The sequence below is a fragment of the Ranitomeya variabilis genome, chromosome 3, assembly GCF_051348905.1.
Source record: "Ranitomeya variabilis isolate aRanVar5 chromosome 3, aRanVar5.hap1, whole genome shotgun sequence".
In the NCBI taxonomy this organism is placed as follows: Eukaryota; Metazoa; Chordata; class Amphibia; order Anura; family Dendrobatidae; genus Ranitomeya; species Ranitomeya variabilis.
Genome location: NC_135234.1, coordinates 167550862 through 167565598, shown reverse-complemented (window position 1 = coordinate 167565598; position 14737 = coordinate 167550862). Strand labels below are relative to the sequence as shown.

The 14737-nt window shown below is 44.4% G+C and overlaps 1 protein-coding gene across 2 annotated transcripts in view; it reads right to left on the bottom strand.

Annotated features, from left to right (window-relative positions):
- CCDC80 (coiled-coil domain containing 80) overlaps nucleotides 1-14737 on the bottom strand; it is a 174962-nt gene that overhangs the window by 137421 nt on the left and 22804 nt on the right. For both annotated transcript variants that reach the window (XR_013223771.1, XM_077294830.1), the window contains exon 3: nucleotides 2320-2476. Coding sequence is in view for 1 of the 2 variants with exons in the window: in XM_077294830.1 (XP_077150945.1) it covers nucleotides 2320-2476 (157 nt within the window). In the remaining variant the exon portion in view is untranslated. The remainder of the gene's footprint in view (nucleotides 1-2319; nucleotides 2477-14737) is intronic.

Sequence of the window (14737 nt, the reverse complement as noted above, 5' to 3'; positions counted from 1 at the left end):
CAATATTCCTTCTCTTTTTCATTTACCTGGGATAACTCAACACCTCTACTCTCCCTGTGGGTGATCTACTGGAGAACGGACTTGATCTACGGAAACCACACCTAAGTTCTACATTTCTTTTAACAGGATGTTATGAAAAATATTTTCCTCTGTTAACTCATGCAGCACTCGCGGAGAACCAAATACAATGTATGAGACAGCAAATCCTCCATGTGCACACGTTCAGGATTTTTCGCGTTTTTTTCGCGTTTTTTCGCTATAAAAACGTGATAAAAACGCGAAAAAAACGCTAACATATGCCTCCTATTATTTACAAGGTATTCCGCATTTTTTGTGCAAATGTTGCGATTTTTTCCGCGAAAAAAATCGCATAGCGGAAAAAAAAGCAACATGTTCATTAAAAATGCGGAATTGCAGGGATTCCGCACACCTAGGAGTCCATTGATCTGCTTACTTCCCGCACGGGGCTGTGCACACCATGCGGGAAGTAAGCAGATTATGTGCGGTTGGTACCCAGGGTGGAGGAGAGGAAACTCTCCTCCACGGACTGGGCACCATATAAGTGGTCAAAAAATAAGAAATAAAATAAAAAATAGTCCTATACTCACCCTCGATGTCCCGCGCAGTGTTCCCGCCTCACCGCTGCACGCTGCCGTTCGGTTCCTGTAGCTGGTGTGCGGCGAAGGACCTTGCCGATGACGTCACTGTCCTGTGATTGGTCGTGAGCGGTCATGTGACCGCTCACGTGACCGTGACGTCACGGAAGGCCCTGTGCGCACAGACCAGCTATAGGAAGACGAACGGACGCCGCTGATGAGATGTCTGGGTGAGTATAAGCATTTTTTTATTTTTTTTATTATTTTTAAACATTCTATCTTTTACTATAGATGCTGCATAAGCTGCATCTATAGTAAAAAGTTGGTCACACTTGTCAAACAGTATGTTTGACAAGTGTGACCAACCTGTCAGTCATCGCTTGGAAAACTTTAGCATTCTGCAAGCTAATTACGCTTGCAGAATGCTAAAAAAACGCGAAAAAAACGCAAAAAAAAAAATGCGGATTTCTTGCAGAAAATTTCCGGTTTTCTTCAGGAAATTTCTGCAAGAAATCCGCAACGTGTGCACATGGCCCATGCACATAAAGGTACCGTCACATTAAGCGATGCTGCAGCGATAGCGACAACGATGCCGATCGCTGCAGCGTCGCTGTTTGGTCGCTGGAGAGCTGTCACACAGACCGCTCTCCAGCGACCAACGATGCCGAGGTCCCCGGGTAACCAGGGTAAGCATCGGGTTGCTAAGCGCAGGGCCGCGCTTAGTAACTCGATGTTTACCCTGGTTACCAGCGTAAAAGTTAAAAAAACAAACAGCACATACTCACCAGCGCGTCCCCCAGCCTCTGCTTCCTGACACTGACTGAGCTCCGGCCCTAACAGCACAGCGGTGACGTCACCGCTGTGCTTTCACTTTCAGTTTAGGGCCGGCGCTCAGTCAGTGTCAGGAAGCAGAGGCTGGGGGACGCGCTGGTGAGTATGTGCTGTTTGTTTTTTTAACTTTTACGCTGGTAACCAGGGTAAACATCGGGTTACTAAGCGCGGCCCTGCGCTTAGTAACCTGATGTTTACCCTGGTTACCAGTGTAAAATATCGCTGGTATCCTTGCTTTTGCTGTCAAACACGGCGATACACGGCGACCTAGCGACCAAATAAAGTGCAGACCTTCTAGCAGCGACCAGCAATTTCACAGCGGGATCCAGATCGCTGCTGCGTGTCAAATACAGCGATATCGCTATCCAGGTCGCTGCAACGTCACGGATCGCTGGCGATATCGCCTAGTGTGACGGTACCTTAAGGTTACTTCTCCAGAAACATTGCTGTGTTGCAGATTATGCCATTGATTAGCACTTTATGAAGATAAATTTGTGTAGATGCTACATAAACAGACTACAAATAACACAATGGCTATCACAACAACCATTGTCTTGAAAATGACATGCTTATCAATGAATGGTACCAACACTTAAGGAAACCTTAAATCAAAGCCTGGTTACATTGTTGAAGCTGTATAAAAAAAATACAAAAAGGGAAAAATAAATCATTTACCTATTCTTGAATTTAAGCTAAAAAATTTGTACAAAAGTCTGAGATTATAACTGAATCATCAAAATACTCTGGGTACAAAGTTGTTCAGTTTCTGCCATATTTCAGTCAAACGTCATCACCATGAATAAACTGTAATAAATGAAGATGTTATTCCAAAATCAGAAGAACATTTCCAAAATGAGACTTCATTGTGGAAGTTAATATATGAATGGCTTACCTAGTTGGAAGTGATCAATTTTCATTGTGCTGTTGGTCAATGTTCCAAAGATTGTGATAATTGAGATCTTTCTTACGGCCATCTCACAAACTGTCTCCAGATACTCATCACGTTGCTGGGAATACATGTTGTTCTCCTCCTTTGGAGTTGTGATAAGCTGTATGACACATTTGAGATGTTCAAGAAAGAATGAAGTGAAGTGAGGAGAATCTATTTAACAGACATTAATTAAGGTAATCCTTGCCTAAAAGGGAGTGCTGCGTCCCCTTAATTGTTTCCTCTGTTATGTACATCACAAATCCACATTGAGAATACCAGCAGTGCTTGGCATTACAAGTCCGTTTACAGAGACCGACAGGCACCACCAAACGACCGCCAATCGGTAAACACTTATTGATTGGCAGTCATTTAATAGCCTGTTTACACAGGCAGACCTCGGTAAATGAGGCACACTAAATGACCTGCAGCAGATCGCTCAATGAACATAGGCTACCATTGATCTTGGCAGTGCGAGTCCTGCTTACACAGGCCGATGCACCGCTGAGAACGATGATCTTTTGCATTGCACAAACATAATTTCATTTGATGAATGATCATTTTTATTTGCAGCCTGTTTACTCTGACAGATTAACGTGAAATGAGTTTAGTTAGGAACGCTCGTTCATAATAATCTTACATTATAGATGCAGTTTTAGTCCCATTCAGATACAGCCTCTACTAAAAGTACTGTATATGTATGTCTAGAAAATGAAGGTGACACAGTGTGATGCAGAGCTACAGAGACATTAACCCCTTCACCCCCGGAGCTTTTTCCGTTTTTCCGTTTTCGTTTTTCGCTACCCTCCTTCCCAGAGCCATAACTTTTTTATTTTTCCGTCAATTTGGCCATGTGAGGGCTTATTTTTTGCGGGACGAGTTGTACTTTTGAACGACATCATTGGTTTTAGCATGTCGTGTACTAGAAAACGGGAAAAAAATTCCAAGTGCAGTGAAATTGCAAAAAAAGTGCAATCCCACACTTGTTTTTTGCTTGCCTATTTTGCTAGGTTCACTAAATGCTAAAACTGACCTGCCATTGTGATTCTCCAGATCACTACGAGTTCATAGACACCTAACATGACTAGGTTATTTTTCACCTAAGTGGTGAAAAAAAATTCCAAACTTTGCAAAAAACAAAACAAAACAAAATTGCGCCATTTTCCGATACTCGTAGCGTCTCCATTTTTCGTGATCTGGGGTCAGGTGAGGGCTTATTTTTTGCGTGCCGAGCTGGCGTTTTTAATGATAGCATTTTGGTGTAGATACGTTCTTTTAATCGCCCGTTATTGCATTTTAATGCAATGTCGTGGCGACCAAAAAAACGTAAATCTGGCGTTTCGAATTTTTTTCTCATTACGCCATTTAGCGATCAGGTTAATGCTTTTTTTTTTTGATAGATCGGGCGATTCTGAACGCGGCGATACCAAATATGTGTAGGTTGGGTTTTTTTTTAATTGATTTATTTTGATTGGGGCGAAAGGGGGGTGATTTAAACTTTTATATTTTTTTTATTTTTTTCACATTTTTAAAAACTTTTTTTTTTTACTTTTGCCATGCTTCTATAGCCTCCATGGGAGGCTAGAAGCAGGCACAGCCCGATCGGCTCTGCTATGCAGCAGTGATCATAAGATCGCTGCTACACAGCAGATTTGCAGGTGTGCTGTGAGCGCCGACCACAGGGGGGCGCTCACAGCCACCGGCAATCAGTAACCATAGAGGTCTCAAGGACCTCTATGGTTACAATGGAGGAGCATCACCGACCCCCGATCATGTGACGGGGGTCGGCGATGCGCTCATATCCGGCCGCACGGCCGGATGCGGTAGTTAAATGCCGCTGTCTGCGTTTGACAGCGGCATTTAACTAGTTAATAGCGGCGGGTGATCGCGACTTCACCCGCCGCTATTGCGCGCACATGTCAGCTGTAAAAAACAGCTGACATGTCGCGACTTTGATGTGCGCTCACCGCCGGAGCGCACATCAAAGCGGGGGTCCCGACATGTGACGTACTATACCGTCACATGTCGGGAAGGGGTTAAACAGCAGATTAGAAGATGCGCTAGACTCCACTGACCTAATGTTGATAGCATTAATTAAACAAGCAAACTAGAAAACTCCTTTAACTAATGACCTCTGAAACAACTAGTGCTTTAGCATATAAAATGAGTAACACACTTTGCTTGAACTACCATTTTGAGAGCAGCCACCATTTTGCCAAACTTAAATGGGTGGTCTCAAGTTATCTCTTGAGCATCTGAGAGCTATGCACTCTCTTTACATTCTCCTTACTTCCTGGTTGCTTGTGGGGCGGGTGTTCCTCCTTGAGTTACAGTTCTGTTGAACATCTTCATTCAGCTAATACACATTAATGGTCTATCAGTGCTTGTTCGGAGTCCCTATATCTACATATAGTACATATCTACTGTGAGGCAGCGACAGGTGTTATATGTGAGGGTCACTATGTGTCCCCCAGGATGCGCATAGAAGAGTATTAAGGCCGCTGGAGTGCATTGCAGTCACAGACATAGCTGTGGTTGCAGTGCAGAATAAAAATAAGTTTGGTCTTGGACAATCTATTTGGCCAAGGCAGATTTAAGAAAACCGGGCTTGGGCTTTTATTTTTGAAGCGAACTACAGGATGGTAGTGGGGCTGGTCGCTCCCTCCATGCCGGGTCTTACAAGTGGCCTATGGCCACAGATTCCATTTAAAAATCCTGCAGCAAAGAGTTGGGTGGGTCAGTCTTGGTTTGCAAACTACAGAGCAGGTGGCTCTTCAAGGCTCAGCCTTTGTGAAGTAACATGGAGCCAAGAGAAGCCAAAAGGCCTGGCAACCCTCAGCGTAACACAGTGGTGCAGTCGCCTACGGCAACTAGTCTCGGATACAGACTGTCTTGATTTCCGGAAGCGATCCGAAGGATACCATTTGTTTTCCCTTTGTGAGTACGTTGGACATTAACCCCTTCCCGACATGTGACGGAATAGTACGTCACATGTCGGGACCCCCGCTTTGATGTGCGCTCCGGCGGTGAGCGCACATCAAAGTCGCGACATGTCAGCTGTTTTTTACAGCTGACATGTGCGCGCAATAGCGGCTGGTGAAATCGCGATCACCCGCCGCTATTAACTAGTTAAATGCCGCTGTCAAACGCAGACAGCGGCATTTAACTACCGCATCCGGCCGTGCGGCCGGATATGAGCGCATCGCCGACCCCTGTCACATGATCGGGGGTCGGCGATGCTCCTCCATTGTAACCATAGAGGTCCTTGAGACCTCTATGGTTACTGATCGCCGGTGGCTGTGAGCGCCCCCCTGTGGTCGGCGCTCACAGCACACCTGCAATTCTCCTACATAACAGCGATCTGATGATCGCTGTTATGTAGCAGAGCCGATCGGGCTGTGCCTGCTTCTAGCCTCCCATGGAGGCTATAGAAGCATGGCAAAAGTAAAAAAAAAAAGTTTTTAAAAATGTGAAAAAAATAAAAAAAACATAAAAGTTTAAATCACCCCCCTTTCGCCCCAATCAAAATAAATCAATAAAAAAAAAAAAAAACCTACACATATTTGGTATCGCCGCGTTCAGAATCGCCCGATCTATCAATTAAAAAAAAGCATTAACCTGATCGCTAAATGGCGTAATGAGAAAAAAATTCGAAACGCCAGATTTACGTTTTTTTGGTCGCCACGACATTGCATTAAAATGCAATAACGGGCGATCAAAAGAACGTATCTACACCAAAATGCTATCATTAAAAACGCCAGCTCGGCACGCAAAAAATAAGCCCTCACCTGACCCCAGATCACGAAAAATGGAGACGCTACGAGTATCGGAAAATGGCGCAATTTTGTTTTGTTTTGTTTTTTGCAAAGTTTGGAATTTTTTTTCACCACTTAGGTGAAAAATAACCTAGTCATGTTAGGTGTCTATGAACTCGTAGTGACCTGGAGAATCATAATGGCAGGTCAGTTTTAGCATTTAGTGAACCTAGCAAAATAGGCAAGCAAAAAACAAGTGTGGGATTGCACTTTTTTTGCAATTTCACTGCACTTGGAATTTTTTTCCTGTTTTCTAGTACACGACATGCTAAAACCAATGATGTCGTTCAAAAGTACAACTCGTCCCGCAAAAAATAAGCCCTCACATGGCCAAATTGACGGAAAAATAAAAAAGTTATGGCTCTGGGAAGGAGGGGAGCGAAAAACGAAAACGGAAAAACGGAAAAAGCTCCGGGGGTGAAGGGGTTAAAGACACTTTGTTTTGAACTTTCCTGTGGTCATTGCCTGTCTGTCACACTGCACCAACCCCACTGCAATACACTACATATAGAGATAACATGGACTCTGAACAAGCACACAGTCCAGAAAAGTGAGAGCTGTGATTAGAGTTTCCAAGGAAACTGCCTATGCGATAGGGTGGGGATGGGAAAGGCTGAGAAGGGCTTTCTCACAATCCAAAATTTTTTGAATGCTAAAGGATTATCTTCTGCCACATACATTAAACAGAGCAGCATTTGCAGCTTCACATCACTAATCTGTCTGCAGCAGACAACGGAGGCAACTCAACTGTGCACTTTCTATTAATTACAAGCTCAGAAGTGCATAAGAGTTGAGCTCTGAGATAGACCAGCTAACAGTGATGTAAAAACACACATGCAGTTTTGCAAATATAGATGGCAAAAGGAAAATTGATCAGACAGAGTATTGTACCATAGCAATCAGTTTACAGAGGCATAGAGAGTGTATTCTAGAGGTAGAGGAACAGCAGAGCTATGGCAAGAAGCCAGGTGAGAGGCACTACAGCAGGACCTTCCAATACCAACAGGAGCTTAAATTTGGCTGCATGAGACATCTCTTGGGGATAATATGTGCAAAATGGGGCAGATTTAAAATTGAAAAATAAATTGACCTAAATAAATATATGTGTACAAGATTATAAGATCAAATTGTGATTTTGGAAATAACCTTTTAAAACAGACAATTTCACTCCCAAAACCCTCTCCTCTAGATCACAGTAATTAGGAAATAGAATTAGATACTCTGATTCAGAATCTATCATTTTTAGATTTCAACTAACTTGCATTCTTTTCACCCACAAATGGGCTGTATACTGCATGTTGATGCATAGATGAGGGAGGTGCTCTCCTGACTAGGTTGTGCATGTCACAACCCCTTTGTATGCCCAGCTGCTGCAGTCATGCACGCTGATTGAGGGAAAGCTTCATCTGCATATACAGGTGCTTCTCACAAAGCTAGTGCAGCGCCCCAGAGTCCTGGTCGTTGCAGTAATGTCGCTCTTCCACCAGGGGGAGTGATATTACGTCTGATGGTGCTAAAGGAGTTCACCTTGCCAGGTATCACAGTCACACACTACACTTCACACTCCAGTCCACCAGGGGGAGCATTGCTTCTATCTATTAGGGCACTCCTCACACACGGGTAAAACTGGTGGGTTGGATAGGAAGTGAGCGAGAAGTGGACTGGGCTTCGACCCGATAACATCGAGTCGGGAGCTACCTGGGTTAGACCCAGAGAGGACCTGTCAGGCAGACAGGGAAAGGAGGAGGAACATCTGAGCTGCAGACAGAGGTCAAGCACGAGATAGAACGTTATGGAGCTGCGCCTGCACTCCATTGCGGCAGTATCCTAAGAAAGGACACAAAGCGAAGTATAATGTGGAGAGTGAGAAACGAAGTCACAGCACAAGGAGATAATACCGGGAGGAGTTCTGCCCTGAGATCGGCAGCCTCCTTCTGAGGCGCGTAGCCGGTGGCCGGAACACCGAGGGAGTAATAGGCTCTACGCATTACTTCAGAGACCGGCAGGACAGTTGATTCCAAGTTAGCTGCCCCACCTAAATACCTAAGAAGACACGGAGGCAAATTGTGGGAGAGGGGCGTCTCTAGGGTCCCTATAAATAAGCTCCAGGCCTACCCCGTCATATGGGTTGTCCTATCCATACCATCTTGGGGACAGAGAGAGAGAAGATCAGAAACATTCACGAAAGTTGTGAGGACTATCCCGTGGTGCTCAGCAGGGAGGTACTACAACACACAGGCGCTAGTAGGAAGGCTACTGATTTCCACCTGGACAAGGGAACTCCGGATGTGCCTTTGGACCGTCCGGACTCTGCCTGCCCTGTGAACGGTACTCTGGACTGTGGACGCTGAAGTCTTCAGTAAAAGGTAAAGAGACTGCAAACTTTGTGTCCTCGTTATTCATTGCGCCTTACAACGTCCACCATCACTACCTATACATCAGGGAAGCCCTGGGGACATACTTCACCTGTGGGAAGGTATACCATCTAGCTGCCATTCCATCACCCCAGCGGACCCCTAGCAGCGTCGGTCACCCTGACCGAATACCACAGGTGGCGTCACGAACACCGTACAAACTTCACCTTTAATTGGACGCCCCTCAGAAGGGCCACGAACCGGGTCGGGCCACCATGACATCCCCAGAACCGAGAAGGGGGACCCGGTACCGAGTACCCCATTGCCCTACACGTGGGGGCGCTCCACTAGAATATTATCAAAAACTTAATTTATTTTAGTTCTTCAATGCTAAAAGTGAAACTTGAATATTTTATAGAGTCATTACAGAGTGATCTATTTCAAGTGTTTATTTCTGTTATTGTTGATGATTATGGCTTACAGCCAATGAAAACCCAAAAGTCAATATCTCAGCAAATTAGAATACTTTATAACACCAGCTTGAAAAATTATTTTAAAAGCCGAAATGTTGGCCTACTGAAATGTATGTTCAGTAACTGCACTCAATACTTGGTCGGGGCTCCTTTTGCATTAATTAGTGCATCAATGCGATGTGGCAAGGAGGCGATCAGCCTGTGGCACTGCTGAGGTGTTATGGAAGCCCAGGTTGCTTTGATAGCAGCCATCAGCTCATCTGCATTGTTGGGTCTGGTGTCACTCATCTTCCTCTTGACAATACCCCGTAGATTCTCTATGGGGTTAAGGTCAGGTGAGTTTGCTGTCCAATCAAGCACAGTAATACTGTTGTTTTTAAACCAGGTATTGGTACTTTTGACAGTGTGGACAGGTGCCAAGTCCTGCCGGAGAATTAAATTTCAATCTCCAAAAAGCTTGCCAGCAGAGGGAAGCATGTAGTGCTCTAAAATTTCCTGGTAGACGGCTGCGCTGACTTTGGTCTTGATAAAACACAGTGGACCTACACCAGCAGATGAAATAGCTCCCCAAACCATCACTGATTACAGAAACTTCACACTGGATCTCAAGCAGCTTGGATTGTGTGCCTCTCCACTCTTCCTCCAGACTCTGCTACCTTGATTTCCAAATGAAATGCAAAATGTACTTTCATCTGAAAACAACACGTTGGACCACTGAGCAATAGTATATATTTTTTTCTCCTTTGCCCAGGTTAGACGCTTCTGGCATTGTTGTCACGAACTGACTGTCCTGGCATGACATGACCCTATGAGAGGTTGGTCACATAACAGCGAAACACCCAAGGGTACACCAGGGACACTTTAACAACGGTGGGCCCTGTCGGTAGGGAACGGGAAATTGGACACCTCCTTCACTCACCTGAGGATGTGCCCTGATCTTAGTATCATCCCTATACGGGTTCTTACACCCTGTCGTCGAACAGGATACTAATCCCTCACTTTCCCTGCTACTATCCCTAAGTAGATAACTGGCAGGTGAGAGCACTGGTCCCACCGCTGCACTAATACAACACAGGGGAAAGTTACAGACAACAAAGGGACAAAGAAACAATAAACACCACACTTAGCTTTCTCTGCTGAAATGCACCGCACAACAGAGTAAGGCACCAGGTATCAGTATTCAGCTGAAGAACCACAGCACTCTGCAAGCTCCTGTCTCCAACTAGGTTGGTCTCCAAAAGAACCTGTATAACCAACAGTCAGCTGATGCATCAGGTGTCCTATTGAAGGATGGTGGAAGTGGTCACCAACCACATCAGCAGACTAGGCAGCAATGTAATTACACCAGCGGCCACCGGGGGGAAAACTGCATTAACTCCCGATGACCTGAAAGGAAAAAAGTTTTAATCTGAGAGGCCAGATCTGCCACAGGTCCAAACATGGATCGTGACTATTGTCTATTGAGTGGCTTGACACAAGGAATGTAGCTCATGTCCTGGACACATCTGTGTATGGTGGCTCTTGAAGCAATGGCTCCAGTTGCAGTCCACTCCCTGTGAATCTCCCCCAAATATTTGAATGGCCTTTTCTTAACAATCCTTTCAAGGCTGTGGTTATCCCAGTTGCTTGTCACCTTTTTTCTACCACACTTTTTCCTTCCACTCAACTTTCCATTAATATGCTTGGATCAGCACTCTGTGAACAGCCAGCTTCTTTACCAATGACCTTTTGTGGCTTACCCTCCTTGTGGAGTGTGTCAATGACTGCCTTCTGAGAATCTGACAAGTCAGCAGTCTTCCTTATGATTGTGGAGCCTACTGAAACAAACTAAGGGGCATTTTTAAACACTTAGGAAGCCTTTGCAGGTGTTTTTTGTTAATTATTCTAACCCCTTTCTGACATCTGACGTACTATCCCGTCGAGGTGGGGTGGGCCCGTATGACCACCGACGGGATAGTACGTCATACGCGATCGGCCGCGCTCACGGGGGGAGCGTGGCTGATCGCGGCCGGGTGTCAGCTGCATATCGCAGCTGACATCCGGCACTATGTGCCAGGAGCGGTCACGGACCGCCCCTGGCACATTAACCCCCGACACACCACGATCAAGCATGATCGCGGTGTACCGGCGGTATAGGGAAGCATCGCGCAGGGAGGGGGCTCCCTGCGGGCTTCCCTGAGACCCCCGCAGCAACGCGATGTGATCGCGTTGCTCCGAGGGTCTCCTACCTCCCTCCTCGCCGCAGGTCCCAGATCCAAGATGGCCGCGGCATCCGGGTCCTGCAGGGAGGGAGGTGGCTTACCGGGTGCCTGCTCAGAGCAGGCGCTGGTAAGCCTGCAGCCCTGCACAGCAGATGGCCGATCTGACAGAGTGCTGTGCACACTGTCAGATCACCGATCTGTAATGTCCCCCCCTGGGACAAAGTAAAAAAGTAAAAAAAAAATTTTTCCACATGTGTAAAAAAATAAATAAAAAATAAATTCCTAAATAAAGAAAAAAAAAATATATTATTCCCATAAATACATTTCTTTATCTAAATAAAAAAAACAAAACAATAAAAGTACACATATTTAGTATCGCTGCGTCCGTAACGACCCAACCTATAAAACTGTCCCACTAGTTAACCCCTTCAGTAAACACCGTGAGAAAAAAAAAAAACGAGGCAAAAAACAACGCTTTATTACCATACCGCCGAACAAAAAGTGGAATAACACGCGATCAAAAAGACAGATATAAATAACCATGGTACCGCTGAAAACGTCATCTTGTCCCGCAAAAAACGAGCTGCCACACAAGCATCATCAGCAAAAAAATAAAAAAGTTATAGTCCTGAGAATAAAGCGATACCAAAATAATTATTTTTTCTATAAAATAGCTTTTATCGTATAAAAGCGCCAAAACATAAAAAAATGATATAAATGAGGTATCGCTGTAATCGTACTGACCCGAAGAATAAAACTGCTTTATCAATTTTACCAAACGCGGAACGGTATAAACGCCTCCCCCAAAAGAAATTCATGAATAGCTGGTTTTTGATCATTCTGCCTCACAAAAATCGGAATAAAAAGCGATCAAAAAATGTCATGTGCCCGAAAATGTTACCAATAAAAACATCAACTCGTCCCGCAAAAAACAAGACCTCACATGACTCTGTGGACTGAAATATGGAAAAATTATAGCTTTCAAAATGTGGTAATGCAAAAAATATTTTTTGCAATAAAAAGCGTCTTTCAGTGTGTGACGGCTGCCAATCATAAAAATCCGCTAAATAACCCGCTATAAAAGTAAATCAAACCCCCCTTCATCACCCCCTTAGTTAGGGAAAAATAAAAAAATAAAAAAAATGTATTTATTTCCATTTTCCCATTAGGGTTAGGGCTAGGGTTAGGGTTAGGGCTAGGGTTAGGGCTAGGGTTAGGGCTAGGGTTATTGCTAGGGTTAGGGTTAGGGTTAGGGCTAGGGTTAGGGCTAGGGTTATTGCTGGGGTTAGGGTTAGGGCTAGGGTTAGGGCTAGGGTTATTGCTAGGGTTAGGGCTAGGGTTATTGCTAGGGTTAGGGCTAGGGTTAGGGTTATTGCTAGGGTTAGGGCTAGGGTTAGGGCTAGGGTTAGGGCTAGGGTTAAGGCTACAGTTAGGGTTGGGGCTAAAGTTAGGGTTAGGGTTTGGATTACATTTACGGTTGGGAATAGGGTTGGGATTAGGGTTAGGTGTGTGTCAGGGTTAGGGGTGTGGTTAGGGTTACCGTTTGGATTAGGGTAAGGGGTGTGTTTGGATTAGGGTTTCAGTTATAATTGGGGGGTTTCCACTGTTTAGGCACATCAGGGGCTCTCCAAACGGGACATGGCATCCGATCTCAATTCCAGACAATTCTGCGTTGAAAAAGTAAAACAGTGCTCCTTCCCTTCAGAGCTCTCCCGTGTACCCAAACAGGGGTTTACCCCAACATATGGGGTATCGGCGTACTCAGGACAAATTGGACAACATCTTTTGGGGTCCAATTTCTCCTGTTACCCTTGGGAAAATACAAAACTGGGGGCTAAAAAATCATTTTTGTGGGAAAAAAAAGATTTTTTATTTTCACGGCTCTGCGTTGTAAACTGTAGTGAAACATTTGGGGGTTCAAAGTTTTCACAACACATCTAGATAAGTTCCTTGGGGGGTCTAATTTCCAATATGGGGTCACTTGTGGGGGGTTTCTACTGTTTAGGTACATCAGGGGCTCTGCAAATGCAACTTGACGCCTGCAGACCAATCCATCTAAGTCTGCATTCCAAACGGCGCTCCTTCCCTTCCGAGCTCTGCCATGCGCCCAAACAGTGGTTTACCCCCACATATGGGGTATCAGTGTACACAGGACAAATTGGACAACAACTTTTGGGGTCCAATTTATCCTGTTACCCTTGTGAAAATACAAAACTGGGGGCTAAAAAATCATTTTTGTGAAAAAAAAATAATTTTTATTTTCACGGCTCTGCGTTATAAACTGTAGTGAAACACTTGGGGGTTCAAAGTTCTCACAACACATCTAGATAAGTTCCTTGGGAGGTCTAGTTTCCAATTTGGGGTCACTTGTGGGGGGTTTCTACTGTTTGGGTACATCAGGGGCTCTGCAAATGCAACGTGACGCCTGCAGACCAATCCATTTAAGTCTGCATTCCAAATGGCGCTCCTTCCCTTCCGAGCTCTGTCATGCGCCCAAACAGTGGTTCCCCCCACATATGGGGTATGAGCGTACTCAGGACATATTGGACAACTTTTTTGGTCCAATTTATTATGTTACCCTTGTAAAAATACAAAGCTGGGGGCTAAAAAATCATTTCTGTGAAAAAAAAGAGGAATTTTTATTTTCACGGCTCTGCGTTATAAACTGTAGTGAAACACTTGTTGGGTCAAAGTGCTCAACACACATCTAGATAAGTTCCTTAAGGGGTCTACTTTCCAAAATGGTGTCACTTGTGGGGGGTTTCAATGTTTCGGCACATCAGGGGCTCTCCAAACAACATGGCGTCCCATCTCAATTCCAGTCAATTTTGCATTGAAAAGTCAAATGGCGCTCTTTCCCTTCCGAGCTCTGCCATGCGCCCAAACAGTGGTTTACCCCCACATATGGGGTATAAGCGTACTCAGGACAAATTGTACAACAACTTTTGGGGTCCATTTTCTCCTGTTACCCTTGGTAAAATAAAACAAATTGGAGCTGAAATAAATTTTGTGTAAATAAAAATAAACATTTAACTTTTTTTCAAACATTCCAAAAATTCCTGTGAAACACCTGAAAGGTTAATAAATTTCTTGAATGTGGTTTTGAGCACCTTGAGGGGTGCAGTTTTTAGAATGGTGTCACACTTGGGTATTTTCTGTCATATAGACCCCTCAAAATGACTTCAAATGAGATGTGGTCCCTGAAAAAAAATGGTGTTGTAAAAATGAGAAATTGCTGGTCAATTTTTAACCCTTATAACTCAATAACAAAAAAAAAATTTGGTTCCAAAATTGTGCTGATGTAAAGTAGACATGTGGGAAATGTTACTTATTAAGTATTTTGCATGACATATGGCTGTGATTTAAGGGCATAAAAATTCAAAGTTGGAAAATTGCGAAATTTTCAAATTTTTCGCCAAATATCTGTTTTTTTAACAAATAAACGCAAGTTATATCGAAGATATTTTACCACTATCATGAAGTACAATATGTCACGAGAAAACATTGTCAGAATCGCCAAGATACGTTGAAGCGTTCCA